Source organism: Pristis pectinata, chromosome 11, assembly GCF_009764475.1.
Source record: "Pristis pectinata isolate sPriPec2 chromosome 11, sPriPec2.1.pri, whole genome shotgun sequence".
Taxonomy (NCBI): domain Eukaryota; kingdom Metazoa; phylum Chordata; class Chondrichthyes; order Rhinopristiformes; family Pristidae; genus Pristis; species Pristis pectinata.
The window spans coordinates 38,139,838-38,157,542 of NC_067415.1; the positions used below are offsets into that span (position 1 = coordinate 38,139,838).

Sequence of the window (17,705 nt, forward strand, 5' to 3'; positions counted from 1 at the left end):
AGGTAGGGAATGTGGTCAATAAGAGTTATCAGCCGTGATTTTATAGAATGGCCTAAGTGGCTTGATATGCCATACTATCTACTCTTGCTCCATTTTTTATGTTCCATTGTTTTCTCCTGCTTTTCTTATATTTAGGCTACTTCCCCACTTACCCTTCCTGCTAGGACACAGGTACCATCCTGGTTCACTTGCAGCTCATCCCATCAGTACAGCTCCCTCCTATCCCAGAATTGCGCCAGTGTTCCTCAAAAAGGAACCCCTCTTTTCCACACCGAATCATTACCGTAGCCACAAGTTAATTCTCCTGTTTCTAGCCCAATTCAATCTGTTTCTGGCCCAATTCATACATAACGGGGGCAATAATGCAGAAAGGGAAAAATAAGTTGGATGTATTCAAATGTGTCTAAAACTATGCAGATACTGTATGTCTCAAGTGTTAGAGGATCAATGAAAGGAGGTGCAAATGCCTGGTAATATCTCCCAAAGTATTTGACAAATGTGGTCCATGTTCTGCAATATCTGTCCTCTGCTTGTATATGAAAGCCTGTTTTTGTCCATTTGTAAAGTTCAGGCACTCATTAATGCAGCTCCATTCCAATACACCTCACTTTACAACTGCTGAACACAACTGTGAGGAACCAGGGGAAAATAATCTCTGTGGAGTCACCATCCCAAGTAAGAATGTTTCATTTCTAACACCTTGGAAAGGGGAAGTCAGAACAAGATGCCTCGATAATCAGACTCTCATCATGTAGCAGTGAAAGTGGTAAACATTTTTACACTTAGTAGGCAGTGCAAATCTTGTATTTCCCCCACTATTAAGTTTCTTTCTAAGCAAATTTTGAAATTATATCCTATCTTGGGCTGTGTGTTCTGGGTCAATTGAAACTTTCAGTGTTGAGGTGGATAGAAAGGATAGGTGTATCAATAGATACAGATCAACGACGCTAAATGAACTGAGTCTTTTGAGGAGTTCACAGAGAAGATTAATAAAGGCAAAATGATTGATGAGCTGTATGTAGATTTTCAGAATGGTATTTGATGAAACATCGAAAATAGGAGCAGTAGTAGGCTATTCAACCCTTCATGGTTGATCCCCCAAATTCAGTACTTGTTCCTGCTTTCTCCACTCATCTCTCGATTTCTCTAACCCAAAGAAAAATATTCAGCTCCTTCTTGAATATACTTAATGATTTGACTTCATCTGTTTTGGTGGTGAATTCCACAGGTTCACCACTCTCTGAAAGAAGTAATTCTCGCTCACCTCAGACCTAGATGGCTCGACCCTTATCCTTAAACTATGATTCCTGGTCCTGGACTCCCCAATTGGATCATATTGTTGGCTTATGACCAAAGCCCTTGCAGTAGAAGGTGCAGTGGCAGTATGGGGCAGAAATTGGTTTAGAGGTAGAAAACACCACTGAACCAAGAAATCCAACAATCTCTCTTCCACATTCTTTTAAGCATCGTTGTCCTGAAACTGACTAATTAACTCAATACCCCTGTATGCTGAGAAAACATCAATGTATTGACTCCCATACATTGATCCAGTGTTGTCCCACATGTACTTGTGCGAAGCTGGGCTCCTAATGGCCATGAAGTTGCTACAAAGACTGCATCACAATGTGACCTCCAGCAAAGAGGAGTTATCTTTAGGAGTGCATTCCAGTGGACTGTTTATTCCTTATTTGTGCCATCTTATCACTCAGCTACATAAAGTAAGTTTATCATTTGTGCAGTCAAAAATATATTTTGTCTTACAGTGTATTTTTACCTTATGATATGTTTGTAATCTCACACAGAACTACAAATAGGAATTGCAAAAAACAAATCAACCTGGGGACACACATAGACAATTTTTTTTATGGTGGTAGTGCAGGTTGAGAAAACAATTAAAAAGATACATGGGATTGTGGGCTTTATAGATGCATGGAGTAGAAAGTGAAGGAATTATGTCAAACCTATGCAAGGCACTGGTTTGGCTACAACTGAAGTATTATCCGATTGTCTTACTACACTTCATGAAAGATGAAGGTTTAAGAGAAGTTGCAGAAAAACATTTACCAAAATGGGCCCAGGTATTGGAAAGACTGGAAAAGTTGGAGGTGCTCTCCTTGCAGCAGAGAAAGACAAGGGATGACATGAAAGCAGTGCTCAAAATCATGAATGCTCCAGAGGAACTTAATACAAAGGAACAGGTTACACTGGTGGAAAGGTCAGGAACCAACAGACACAGATTTAATGAAACAAGCATATTTTATTTTCAAGATTATTAAACTTTGTTTAGTGGAAATATTAAGGTACATATCATTTGTTTAAAAATAAGAGTGTATGCTAAGCCCAAATGTTCTTCCAAATGGCATGCACTAACAGGAAGACTTAATTCTGTATTCCCATTATTCCATTAACAGCTTAGAGCCTTAGTTTGTTGCACACGATTACATTTATAATACAAATAATCAGTTAGATGGTCCATCCACCAATACGATAGAATTAGATAATACAAAATATCTGCACTTAAGAAATTACATCCAGAGTGCTTCAAATTTCCTTTTCATGTATTGATATAGAACATATACAAAATACATATCTCTTTCTGAAACTTTCAAGAATAGAGCAACTATTTCTATGATGAGGTGTAGGGTGAAACTTTGTATCATGGAAATATATATTCCAAAAGAAAAATCCTTCTGAAGTGTTTAAAAGTTGTCAAATTCTGGATGGAAAACAAACTGACAAAGATAAATCACACTTTTGCATTCCAAGTAGTTATTTTCCAGAACACAATTCCTGTTTCACATGTAGGTAACTATTCAATAATGAATTATCTTTTATATCAATTCAAGGGATAATAAAAGCTGCCAAAAATCTAACATGCAACATTAAAAGTGCAAATAAATTGGTCTAAATTTATGACATGAAGAGACCAGCATGGATATAGGTGACTATGGGGGTGGGCTGGTTGGAGGAGGTGATGAAGGACTGGTGTTCAGATGGCAGACTAAATTAGCTGTCTCAATGCGATGGATGAATTAACGTTGGTCTCATGGTTTACATTTTTTTCCCTCTCTAGTAAGAATGCAGCAATGCAACAAATTGTTAGCATAAGAGCTTTTGAATAAAATCTATAAACTTAGAAAACATAGTCTTCTTTAGTAGGTTTCTGATGTACTATATTTATGCCAGAGACATTAAACTTTTAGGTCACACCAACTGAACACAATAAAATCAACTTTTAAGGTTATAGGTAGAAACTTCACTTTGATTGTTACTTGAATCTTTTCACAATCTATTTTGGAGATAAATGCAAAATGAAAGTTTAGGGAGAAAGCAAAATTACTTTGAATGCAGAAAATTGTATGTCTTGGAACATATGTCAGTAACAGCACTGAGGGAGAATTTTTCTCCATTTTGTGTTATAACTTTAGTGAGACAAAAGGATATCCCAACCCATCTCATTTTGAATGCTTGACCAATTCTGACTCAAGTTCTTTAAATAAGTCAGATAGTTTAGTGAGCATAGCAGAAAAATACAACAGCAATTAATATATTTAGAGATTTGTCTCTGACAGTCTTGATTCCAAGTTCCTTTGGGTATAGTCTTCTATTCTTTTTTTGCTGCATTCTGTTGATATCTATCTATCCATATTCCTCCTCTAAATATGTAATTAATGTTCTATAGCTCCCTCTTTTATCCCCTTCAGGACAATAGTGGCTCACCATAAGGTTATAGATCATCTTGACTGAAAACAATCAATATGATCATCTTTTCTCACCCATGGCTTCCTGACAGCTCAGCATATAGATCCCCACATTCCTGTGTTGTATCTGGAAAATCACAATTCCTCCTAAGTGGTTTACTTTCTGCATATCCTTGGTTTCCTTTTGTTTACTGTCTGCCCTTGTAAACTCAGGGATATATCCTGCACACATGCCTGTGTTGCTCAACACAAATTCTATCAGGCCTTCAGACTAGAATAACTCATTGGCGGTTTTAGCAAAGCTTTCCCTACTATTCTCTGTAGTTACAGTTAGCATCTTAACAAAGCTAATAATCATACAATGTTACCCAAAACAAATTCCTACTAAACAACGTATCTGAATCTAAAAGTCCTTAAACATACTTTCAAGATGTGTACAGGAAGCACATTTAACAGCAAGTTCCAAAAGGTAATGGCATATAAACTTAAGAAGGAGAAGTTTGCTGCGCTATGTGGAGTGGCTATCAGGAGTGGCTGAGTGCGGAGAGTGTAGGGATGGGAAGGACAGGGGGAGTTTTGTAAAGGGTCTCAGGATGTGGAGGTGTCAGGGTTGGGTGAGGGAGTTCTGCCAGTGGGTCTAATTAGATACCTCTTTCAAACAGCATCCAAAGCAATAGACTGAATGTACTGTCTGGATCTATGAAGTGCATCTGCGAAAAGAAGTGGAATTTTGTGCACCATACAGTTGTAGTCTTCATTATGAAATACATTAGGAGCTCTGATCTTTATAATTCCATAACATAGTAAACTATATTTTGTAGTAAAATTGTAAATTGATGATTACCATATTTTTAAAAAATCAAAAATGTGTTCAGAATTTTATATACGTTTTTCTAATGCACTGACTTAGAAGTTTATAATTACAAAATACAAATAAGGCTAATTCCTCAATTTATGAAAGTTTGATTCATGACTTTTTGCTGTACTATAGTATGGTGACAATATAGCAGTATTTTGCCTGACCATATCCATGTATATAATTTACTGCATTGGAAATGTTTAATATGATATTCGCATTAATTGTTAAAACCCTAGTTACTGAGAGAACTGCAGTCAAGGAATGGTCACTGAAATGACTATGTAAAAAATGAACCGTAGCGTCAATGGAACTGAACTGAATAATGTTACAAAGAGAAAATAAAGATGACATGTTTGCTGACCAAATGTATACCATGATTGGATTTGTCACGGTGGCCAGATAGACTCCAACATTGATGAAACGAATAAACAAAAATATATTAAATGCACTTGTGGAATCCGAAGTGTAACGAAATGTGTGAAATGCGTGTTCAACTGTATAAGAAGTCGCCAAAACCTTTCATATTCAGAAGACCAAAGCTTCAGTCAATATCAAAGCACACACGCCATAGGAGACGTATGAGGATTGGCCACCTGAGATCAGGTAATATCTGTAACCCCAAAGTAACTGAAGGTTGTAACAAAAAATTAATTTGACACGACTCTGAGGTCTTGATTATTTAAAAGCAACATTCTCTGGGGAATTTGTTACAGACCCTTTGCAGAGCCTCTTATCAATTTACAAAGCCATTTCTCACTATAAGAAATAGTGCACCACTCTCAGCGCTCAGGAATGCACTGCACCAAAATGACCATAATGCATATTGCTCAGTCTTTTTGATTTATGAAATAACAACAGTTTCTAAGAGCACAACCATTTCATAAATTAAAGGAAGGCCATAGACACATTAAAAGTTTCATATAATGTTTAAAGGTAGGGATGCAGTTTAAAATTACATTTTGATTGTAATCAATTAACACAAGGGGACTTCAAATTATCATAATAAATTTTGATAGGTGAGTGTACAATTGTGACATTTTCCCTTTTAAGATTGGTTGTTTACAAAAAAATGTTTAAATGATGCCCCTACTTTCCTTGTATTCAATACCAGTAAGTTTAATAAAAAGTAAGCTGGCAATGAAACAGAACAATATTGCAAAAGGAGCTGCCATAAAAGACCAACCATAACTCACACCAAAATTCACATTGGTTGCTATGGAAGTGCAATTTTCAATTTCTCCCTCAATCATCTGAGACACTGCTGAAATCCAACAGACGTACATGATAACTGACACGGTGAAAGACACACCTGAATACAAAGGTGATAAAATGAATTTGGTTAAAATATTTTTATTATAACTTTTACAAAATAAAGCATTTTACTGCTTTTTTTTAAGACTGCATCTTGTTTTCAGATAACTTTTAAGCAGCTAACTTTGACCTAGTTGACATCTCTATTAAATGTCAACACTCTTCACCATTAAATTGTAACATAGTTAATACATATTTGGCACATTTTATATTAAACATTAGAAAGTTACTAGTCACTTGTATTTATATAGCTTTTCAGAGGCAGAAATAAATGTACATAGTGAGCCAAAAATGAAGAATTTAGGATAAACAATAAGAAACCTGTTCAAACAAACTGGGGTAGAAACTGATGCGCGCATTGTGATTTTTCAGTATTTAAAATAAGCAGCCCAAAGTCAACTCTGGACCATGAGTTTCTGCACCAGCCCAAGTATGCCATCACCACGTAAGTAAAAATCAAAACAACTGCATATGCTGGAAATCTAAAATAAAAACATGCTAGGTGAAATGTTAAGTGTTTCTCTTGCCACAGATACGACCTGATTTGTTGAGTATTTCCAACATTTTCTGGTTTTAATTTACATCTTCACCATATTGATCCAAGCAAAAAATTATCAGTGGTCAAAAAATAAATGGAAGCACCACAAAAGAATGAGGTTGGCTATTTCGCTCCCCCCCGCCCCCGCTTGTTCTATCTTTCAATGAGATCATGACTAATCAATGAACTAATGCTACATCTGTTAACGACACAAGAAAAGTGGGGCAAGTTCTTGTTCCTTATGACCCTACACAGGAGTTGAAGTTGGCATATCATAAAGTCATAGAGTCTTGGAGTAACACAGCACAGAAAGAGGCCCTTTGGTCCAACTCGTCCATGCCGACCAAAGTGTCCATCTAAGCTAGTCCCATTTGCCCATGTCTGGCCCATATCCCTCTAAACCTTTCCTACCCATATACCTGTCCAAATATCTTTCAAATGTTGCTATTGTACCTTCCTCAACCACTTTCTCTGGCAGCTCGTTCCATATATGCACTACCCTCTGTGTGATGAAGTTACCCCTCAGGTCCCTTATAAATTTTTCCCCCCTCACTTTAAACCTGTGCCCTCTAATTTATGATTTCCTTTCCCAGGGAAAAAAAACTGTGTGCATTCACCCTGTCTACGCCCCTCACGATTTTATACACGTGTATAAAGGTCATGCTTCAGTCTCCTACACTCCAAAGAATAATGTCCTAGCCTGCTCAACCTCTTCCTTTAATTCAGGCCCTCGAGTCCCAGCAACATTCTTGTAAATCTTTTTTGCACTCCTTCTGTGTGTTGCACCAATGATATATGCAGTGATGAATCACATGATGAATGATGGGTTAAAAAAAACATAGTTTTTACATTCTCAGGGAGTATGTATGCATATATTGTATACTATATGTGTGGACATGCATGGACAATCTGTGGTAATGGTGGGCCGATGGGCCTGTTTTGTGCTGCGCTGTATGGTTCTATGGTCTCTAACAATGCAATGTGGACATGCATAGATATACTGTACTCTGTAACTATGTGTGTGGACATGCATGGAAATACTATATTCTATAACAATGTGTGCAGACATACTGTAATTTTATTGGACAAGAAAGTTATGTGGTTTGCCTGCTATGTAACTATGATACTGACTGAAATACAGAGTCTGTAGCAAGAGCTTGGATCAAACATACTGTACATAGGATTTAAGTATTCTGTCTTGCAAATAAACCACAATCTCTTTTGAAGTATATATACTCTGCTCCAAAGCATTTGTGAAGACATTACAGATCCCATTCAATGGTTTATTAATGGAAAGTGTATAAAGTAGTTCCATTCATGGTGTTCAACGCCCACCACCACCACCACCACCACCACCCCCAGTTTAATTGTTGTCTTGAATCTGCTCAGACACTAAGTAAAAAAACCTTTCAAAACATTTTAATTAGTCACTACTTTTCCCATTTAGGAAAAAAAAGAGTTCAATAGAACTCTGATAATCCAGCATGCTCTGGATTTTGTTGGTGCCGGATTAGCAAAATTTCCATACTAATGGATCTTATTCAATATTAATATCCCAATTCACTTCTTTTTTTAAAAAAAGGTATTGCACAGTATTATAATGTTTCCCAGTAAACCAGGTAAGTTTAAAGGAAGCAGGGGAACACTCGTCAGTTCAAAGAGAGTGTGGGAACAGATGCTCTGGTGAATGGAAGGGCGGGAACCAAACTTTGGTCAGTGGAAGGAAAGCACAGAAAACAGGGTCCAGTGAGTCAGATGAACTGTGGGAACTGGGACACATGTAATGGAAAGGAGCGTCGCAAACATTACCTGGTGAGCCAGATACTGAACCATCGAGAATTTCTAATGGTCGGACAGCAGATTATCGGAGTTTTACTTAATGACTACTGTTTAAAAATCAGCAACCATAATTAATTTTATTTAGTGACGCACTGTGTGATCGTAAACGATGCACATATGACATTGTGGCAATCTGACTTTCTTGGAAGCTTCTATGATTATTATTATTATGAACTTCTGCACTGAATTTGAAATGTTTGTAGATGACAAAAACTTGGAAGTATTGCAAAGACATGAAGAACAATTTAAGAATACTTAGGCTAATAGAATGGGTAGACCCATGACAGAAGTTCAATACTTAAATGTAATGTGATCATATTTTTGACGAAAGATTGAGGACAGTCAATACTAACCAGTGTAAAAATATTTGAAGAGGTTTATAGTATAAATAAATGAAAGGCATACAAGGTTTTTGCTTACCAGCCATCAAGAATATCACTCCAATTGCTTTGTGCATGCTATATTTCTGACAGCATGCATTGTAGGTGATGCAGAGGAATCCAATTGTAATAAATATTACTCCCAAGAACATTAGTGCACTCCACAATTTACGGTAAACTGGAAAGACAAAGCACAAGTTGTGAATAATCTAATAAAAGATAGAGCAGCAACTAGCAAACTCACAAACTCATTCATTTTAACAGGCAAAATATAATGAACTATATGTTGTAAGCATTAGCAAGTGTTAGTTCAAGATACTATAGTTCAAGACTGTTTATTTCTTTGAGGTGCAGTCAGATACTTTCAGCAAGAATACATAACTCATGGTGAATCAAAAATTGACTGCAATTCTTATCCTGAGGTATTGTGGAGAATTCAGCATTAGTGATGAAACTTTCAAGCAAGCTTCAAACTGGAAAAGAAAACCTGAAGGATTCCTTTATGAAGCATCCCGTATGTGACAATGTTACCAAATTAATAAGTTATCACTGAGATAGCTTTGTCATCAAAAGGGGCTTGCAAGTGTACATATCAGGGGAAATACCCATTAGTAAGTAAAGAATAAGGTGGCAAGTTGCAAGGAGCTGTAGACAGAACATCCTGAGTTTTTTCTGTGGTTGGTTCTGTCTGAGCTAAAGAATGTGGTATTTAGAGGTAGAAGGGGGGAGAGAGGCAGAGAGAAAGAGAGATGCCAGCAGCTACAGAACATATCATTTGTAATTTTTATATTTATATTACTTAATTTGTGACAGTTGCTTGGGTTTTAATAAACTTTTTAAAAACACCTTGGTTTATGCTGCTCTGTGACTCTAAACTGATTTTCCCCATCAAGACATTTCAGATCAAGCTCAGAGAATAGTGATAGAAGAAACTGTCTCCTGAGCTGTGTAAATGACTAAATCCTTACACTTAAGAGTGCTGGAAACAGAGATTGTGTAATAGTCATCTTAATTCACATATAAAGCTCTTCAATTTATGAACATAGATGCCTGAAATATTGCTCCATCTGCCAAAAGCTGAGCTAGCCTGCAAATACCAGTGGGTAAGTAAGATAAAAATATTTCTTATTGCATGTTGTCTAATAGTTTGCAATATGAAAAGTACTTACAGAGTGAGCTTTGAAATTCTTTAGTGGTTTCCCCTTCAACTTTTGGAAATGGGGAATGAAAAGCATGTATACAGCATTTTAAAGGCGGCTGATAAACTAAACAGAGAAAGCAAGACATTAATTTATGAATCAATTAAACAATATGTCCACAATATCAATGGCATACCATATAAAAAGCAGGAGTAACAGTTGTCATGGTAGATCATGGTTTCCTTGCCATGTAATGAAATCATAATGGGAAATAAACTACATTTCCTGGGAATTCCTTCCAATTTTCATGTCAAGCCAATTAGGGGCCATTAAAAGTTCAATTAATAAAGTTGCTTGCACGGTATGATGTCAACTCCAGTGAATGTACATGTAATTAAACAACCACATCCAAATAACAAAAACTATAATAAAAGCTTCTGCAAGTTTAACAGTGACATGATCTAAATTTGGAAGTTTGATGTACGTATTTCTTCACTTCAATAATTCTTGGCACTGTTTTTTTTAAATTCAGGTGCAAGGCAGCGGCTTTAGACTTTGAAACTGCCACACCATTCTGCAGGAGATTTTGATGTCAACCTCATTCCTATTTTTCCCCTGGTTCCTCACAGGCAACATGGTACTCAGTAGCTGTGGATTAAGATGTATTTAAGGAGAGCTCCACTAATGTGTGCTTGAATTTTACAGGTGGATAAAAGTTGACCTTTTTTTCTCACAAGCTGAGGAGATGTACTGAAGAACACAGGAGAAATGTACTAGATATTTCTGGAAATGATAATAAGATAAAACATTGCATCTCTATTCACATGATAGCCTCATGCAGACTGGAATATATTCAACTCCTTTGGTTTCTGGATTATTGCTCAAACCATGTGGTTAATATAGAAACAGATTGATCAGGAGATTTAACATATGGGCTAAAGGACTGATGTGAATAATAGAAATTCCTTTTGATGGGACACCAACACTTTTCTGGGACATTGCTGCACCAATATGATGAGCTGTACCTGAACCAGAGCGAGATTAGTGTCCTTGGAAAGAGGGTAAATGGAGCAAAGGTAAATGGCAAAAGAACAAGAAGGACCTACTAAATCACAACAGTGGCATAGTCAACAAGCTCTTACTATTGAGTGGACATGTGGGAGACCCAGAATATCGCTTGGATAAGTATGGTTTTAAATACCACTCATAAGTCTGATGTAAGCTGGCTGACCATTGTCTGTACCTAAGAAGTCTGCAAGGTTAAACAGACTTACATTAATGTGGGTGATAAGAGGGTCACGACCAGAGTAACTGAGACTCCAGTGAGAAGACCCAAGGGGTCATTAATGCAAGTGTTTTGTGAAAAGCGCCTAAAATTAATTGACCAAATGAAAAGAAATGGGTGGAACTTGAACTATGATATTAAAAACAGAGAGAGTATAATGGAGAAAATAAGCATAAAATCAATGGGGAGAAGGCAGGAGTCCTACAAGTATGACAGCTTGGGACAGAACACAGCTATGTGGTGCACAGAGCTAGCTTTGCTCTCAAAGGAGATGCAGGAGGGGGAGGGGGAGGGGGGAGAGGATGAGTGTGTGTGTGAGGGAGATGCTGAACAACTGAAGTATTTCAGAGTGAAATTAAATTAAAGCAAGTTTTTGAATGTTTACCTGATCTATCCCTCGTGCATGAGTGTGTCTTTAAAAAAGTATCTGCAGCTTTTCTTTAGTATCAGTCATGGTTATGCTAACAGCTGGAAGCTGTTAACTGTTTTTAGTCTTTTCTGTTGTTGGAAGTGTTCATTTCTGTACATGTATATATTTTCTTTTGCGATCTCTGCTTCATGTTTTGGTTTTGAATCAATTTAAATTATACAAATGTTTTGTGTGCTCCCAACCTTGGATGATCCTTAAAGTTGGCAGATCTTTCAGTTCCTTAACGATCATAGAGTCAAAGATTATAGAAACAGGCCCTTCAGCCCGCTACATCTATGCTGACCATTAGGCCTATCTATACTAATCCCAATTGCCTGCATTAATTCCATATCTCTCTATGCCTTGCTTATTCGAATACCTGTCCAGATGCCTCTTAAATGTTGTTACTGTTCCTGCCTTCCCTATCTCCTCTGGCTGTTTGATCAAGTTGTGTGATAAATGTATCCCTCAGAGATCCCCTTTAAACCTCCTCCATCTCACCTTAAACCTATGCCCACTAGTTTTAGACACTCCTGGCTTGGGAAACAGACACTGGCTATCTACCCTATCTAGTCACCTCACTGCCTCCTTTGCTCCAGGGTAAACAGACCCAGCCTATCCAATCTCTCCTCTTAACTCAAGCCCTATAATCCAGGCAACTTCCTTGTGAATTTTTTCTGCACCCTCTCTAGCTTAGTCACATCTTTCCTGAAGTGTGGTGACCAGAACCGCACACAGTACTCCCAAGTGCTACTGTAGCCTACGCAACATTTGTACAACTGTAACGTGACATTCCAACTCTTGTACCCAATGCTTGGCTGATGAAGGCAAGCATGCCATATGCCACCCTGTCTACCTGTGTTGCCACTTTCAGTGAACTATGTATTTGTATCCCTAGATTTCTCTGTTCAACCACACTCCAGAGGACCCTGCCATTCACTGTGTATGTGCTGCCCTGGTTTAATTTCCCAAAAAGCATCACTTTGCACTTGAGTTAAATTCCATCTGCCATTCCTTTGCCCACTTTCCCAGTTGATCAATATCCTGTTATAACCTTAAAATATCTTCTTCACTGTCCATCATATCATCAATTTTGGTGGTATCTGCAAACTTACTAATCATGCCAGCTACATGCTCATCAATATATATGATAAATAACAGAGGAGACAGCACCATTCCCTGCAGCACACCAATAGTCACAAGCCTCCAATCTGAAAAACAACTCTCCACTAGCACCCTCTGACTCCTCCCACCAAGCTAATTTTGTATCCAATTGGCCAGCTAACCCTGGATCCCATCTGTTCTAACCTTCCACACCAGCCTACCATGCGGGATCTTTTTAAAGGCCTTGCTAAAGTCCATGTAGACAATGTCCACCACCATACTCTCATTAATCCTCTTGGGCACCTCTTCAAAAAACTCAAATTCGTGAGATATGATTTCCCACACACAAAGCCATGCTGACTATCCACAATCGTCACTTGGATCAATGGTTTTGAGTTAAATAAAGGAACGTGTTTTCCCTTGGTTGATTTCTTAAAGATTGTAAACATTATCTTTAAAGTAATTTTGAGCAAAAGATTAAAGATTAATGTTTTAATTGCAGGCATTGGCAATTAAAAATTGTAATTTTTGACCACAGAGAAAAAAAAGTGGCATTGGTGTTGATTCCAGTCATGATGTCTGGTTCTAAGTCAATGGAGCTTTTAAAAAATGGAGTTTTACTTCATTTATAGGAAGAAAATGCTTTTTGTTCTCAAGCCTACACTGAAATGAATGGTATTAATTCTGACTTGCTTTTAAGCGCAGTTTAATTCAGTCATTACAAATCTGAGCATTAGTTATTTGGGACTGACTCCTCCCACATGGAGCTTTTGTCAAGTAAGATGAAACCATAGATTTGATTGGTTAACAATGTTAATTGTTAATAATGAGGGGCAGGCATGATAATGTAGCAGTTACACAATGCTTTACAGCACCAGTGACCCGGGTTCAATTCTGGCCACTATCTGTAAGGATTTGTATGTGCTCCCCGTGTCTGCATGGGTTTCCTCCGAGTGCTCCAGTTTCCTCCCACATTCCAAAGACATATAGGTTAGGAAGTTTTGGGCATGCTATGTTGGCATCAGAAGCGTGGTGACACTTGCAGGCTGCCCCCAGAACACTCTACACAAAAAGATGCATTTCACTGTGTGTTTCGATGTACATATGACTTATAAAGATACCTCATCTCTTATAATTATAGTTTTAGGATCATGTTTCGTTTTGCATAGATTCTGTGTCAGCTTTCAAAAGCCAGTATAAAAGAATAAATTGTTTGAGATGCTGCCAGTGTGAATAGGTGCAGAAATATTAACCCTTTCCACTGGCAGCTCTTTCATTCTGCATACCAGAGAATGGAGGCTGCATTGGGGAAACAGGAATGAGCCTTGATAGTACCTACCAGTCCCAATGAGAGGCAGCGGTCTTCAAGGTAGTTGAGGGTCAGAGGTGGTTGGTCATAAAATCTCTTGCCTCAGATTGGTTAAGAGTCAAAGATTGAATCTCTGCTCTTTAGTGGAATTGTTATATTTCACCTCCAAAATGTGTATAAGAATGCCATGTTTTGTACAATCACAGAAAGTGTGAGGACCACACCTATAAGACAATCAGATTCTTTCCCCCTCTGGAGAAGGCCAATCAAGTAAATACACTTCTGCTTGATGAGAAATTACTTGTGCGGGTGATCCTTTTTGCTCCACAACATTGCTGTAACAGTTGTTTCAGTTGTGGACCTGCTGCTGTGGGCTTCAGCAGTGTGCAAGACCCTGTTTCTAATGAATGTCTCAAGGATGAAAATATGGAGCCAGAATTGAGGCAGGATAGAGGGGAAATTAGAAAAAGGACAACCATATTTTGGCTAAAGTATTTTTCCTAAAATATTTTTCCACCTGAAAACCAATCATTCCAATGTGAATTTCAATTGACTGCCAGCAGTTTGCTATGCAGCACTCAGAGCAACATTTCAGCCCTCAAAGGCACACTACCTTTGACAACCAGCCTGTAGCATCACAACCTATGGATGCAATGAAGGAAGAGAGGCTGCAGAATAAAAAGGGAGTGAGCATTAAGGTTTTTTATGAAATCCTGACTGTGTGAATTAATGCCAGGAGGGAGCTACTGGGTGCCAGGATTACTACTTATCAAATATCTTGCACTGTCTGTGGAGTAAATGAATGAGAAAATGTTGTCAAAGTGATTACAATTTTTCTTGGAAAAGTATATTTACAACTTTAAATCCATTATGTTCAGTTATAAAAAATAATTAGGAAAACTAACAACATAATTTTTTTTGCAAGGGGATTTTAAGTCAAAAGTAGGAAGGTTATTGTTCAGTTATATAGGGCATTCATGAGACCACATCTGAAGTGCTATGTATGCTTAAAGTGGGTAAATCACTTGGTTGAGAATGAGGTACCGTAAGTTGCTGAGGGGAGGGCAGGGAGGCCCTGACCATAAACGTCCAAATAGCTCTAGATTCAGGGATGCTGCCTGAGGACTGGAAAATAACCTTAAAGTTAGCAGGATACACCCTGCAACTACAGATCATTTGGTGGGAGAGAAACAATCAGAGGGAAGATTAGCAGTCACTTGGACACGTGTGGATTAATTAGAGGAAGCCAGCAGAAGTTTTTTTTTGAAGGCAATTCATGTCCAACTATCACATAGACTTTTTTTGATGAAGTGACAGTTGATTGATGAGGAGGGTGTAGTTTATGTAGTTATATATTATATATATATATATATATAAAAAATACACACACATATACATACATAATATATAAAATATGGATCCTTAAACACTAAGGTGCCATTAAGATTGAAGGTCATGGAATAAAATAGGCTGTGGCACTATGGATATAATATTAACTACAAGGTAACAGAGCCGTATTGCAATTCTTTTTAGGCTAGGGAGAAGTGTACAGAACAGTTCCCCAGGGCCCCCACTGCTCTTAATATATGTTAAATGATTAGGACATGGCTACACAGGGTACAATTACCAAACCTGCAGATTACATAAACCTGGGAGTCCTAGTGAACTATGAAGCAGTCCATCGTGGGCATAGCCCTCCCCACCATTGAAAGTATCTGCATGAGGAGCTGCCTCAAGAAGACTGCATCTATCATCAAGGATCCCCACCATATGGGTCATGCCCTCTTCTCACTGCTACCGGTGGCCAGGAGGTACAGAAGTCCCACAACATCAGATTCAGGAACAGCTACTTTCCTCCAACCATTGAGGTTCTTGGACCAACCTGCATAACCCTCTCTCAGCAATGGAACACTATGGACCCCCTCTTGAACTATCATGGACTTGTCTCTGATTGTGTGTTTTTTTTTGCACTAATGTCTTGTTTTGCAGAGTCTTTTTTGCTTTACTGTCTTGTATAATTGATGAACAGCTTATGTTCTCTGTATTATTGTCTGAATCTACATGCCTGTGATGCTGCTGCAAGCAAGTTTTTCATTGTACCTGTACCTCATTGTACTTTTGTGCACAACAATAAATGCAACACAACTTGAAAGAGGTATTATCAGGCTGGTGAAATAGGGGCGGGAGAGCAGGGAGGATAGATGACATAAGAAACTTAAATGGTGAGAAATATGAACTGTTACATTTTGATGGTAAGAATATTGTAAGTGACAAAGAAACAAAGGACTGCAGACGTAGACAGGACAGGTTGAGTAAGTGGTTAAAAAATTCATGGGAGACTCTGAATTTTATAAGTAGAGGCATAGATTACAAAATCAAGGAAGCCAAGATGAACTTTTCTAAAACACATGGTTCAGCCACAACTTTTTCTTGTTCAGTTACTCCACAGACTGTCCAAAATATTTGATAGTAGGTAATCCTGGCACACAGTAGCTCACTCACATACAGTAGCATTAATTCACTCACATTCTGGGAAGCATATTTTAGGGAAAATGTTAAGGTTTCAGCGTTTGTGCAGTTGACATTCACTCAAATGATTGCAGGGATGAGAGACTTTAGTTATGTGGGTAGAATAGAGAAGGTGAGGATTTTCTCCTTGGAATACAGGTTGTTGAGAGAGCATCTGAGGAGCATTTAGTCATGAAAGCTAGTGGACGGAGCAGATGGGTGCAGCAGCTCCCATTGATGGGGTCAAGACGTGGGGCACATCAAATGAAAGTTACTGGCAAAGAGCCAAAGTAATATGAAGAAAAAAAAGTTAAGGTTACGATCCGAGACCAGCTTGGAGGCAGGTTCAACTAGTGTCTGAAAGGCAGTTGGATAAAATTGTGATAGGAAAAGAATTTCAGGGCTTGGGGAAAGAGAGTAGCTGAATTGCTCTTACATAGCTGACTATCCACCATGTGTGCTCATTCTATGATTCTGTGATGTCTGAATAGTGAAGTCTAATGGTGATAGTCTTGTGTGAATCCTTGTTCCAGGGATCATTGCAGAGGCAGGATTACCATTTGACTGGTGCTAAGAAAATAATAACTGATGAAACTGGAGTGGAAGAGTCTGGAAGAGTCCAGCAGGGGATTTATGCCAAGACCAGGGCAGCATAGTATGTAGACAGCAGCTCCACACTGTCCTCGTGGTGTTCCCAGTACGTCACTCACCATGTACTGGAAGTGCCAAATGATGTAACTGGATGTTGCTGTGAGCATCTAGGCTCTGGAAGGTTTTATCACCCCCAATAAACTGAAAGAGACATTATAAGTCTACAAAATATGTGTTCACGGTTGGCACAGACAACATGGGCTGAAGGGCCTGTTCCTGTGCTGTACTATTCAATATTCTATGATGTTCACTCACTGTAAATAAATTTTCTAAGTTGACTCTCCTCCTCCCTGTCTTGAAATGAACATCTCCAGAAGAAACCCTCATGATGGTAATTTAGCCTGTGATCCTTCTGTAACATTAGAGAAAATAAAGAAAGACATTTACTCATGCAAAGATTTACATATTGACTTCAGAACACAGTTTCTGTATTCAAATGGTTTGTAGTTTACTGATTTCCAGTTAATAAAATATTTATATCTTTATATCCAACACTATTAACTGTAAAATGTTGCAATCAATTGACAAATATGCATCTGGATACAATGATCTAGATTCTTGGAGGAAGAAAAGAAAACAAAATAAACTGCAGATGCTGGAAATCAGGAATTATAATAAACTTCTAGGAATACCCCACGATCAGACAGGGTCTGTGGAAAGAGAAAAACAGAT

The 17,705-nt window shown here is 38.0% G+C and overlaps 1 protein-coding gene across 1 annotated transcript in view; it reads right to left on the bottom strand.

Annotated features, from left to right (window-relative positions):
- Positions 1–2,237: 2,237 nt before the first annotated feature.
- Positions 2,238–17,705, bottom strand: part of LOC127576195 (transmembrane protein 182-like) — a 49,930-nt gene continuing 34,462 nt past the window's right edge. The window contains exons 3-6 of the mRNA XM_052026603.1: positions 17,289–17,385; positions 9,798–9,893; positions 8,669–8,806; positions 2,238–5,869 (exon numbers count right to left, since the gene is read on the bottom strand). Of these exons, the coding sequence (XP_051882563.1) occupies positions 5,634–5,869; positions 8,669–8,806; positions 9,798–9,893; positions 17,289–17,385 (567 nt within the window). The 3' untranslated portion in view covers positions 2,238–5,633. The remainder of the gene's footprint in view (positions 5,870–8,668; positions 8,807–9,797; positions 9,894–17,288; positions 17,386–17,705) is intronic.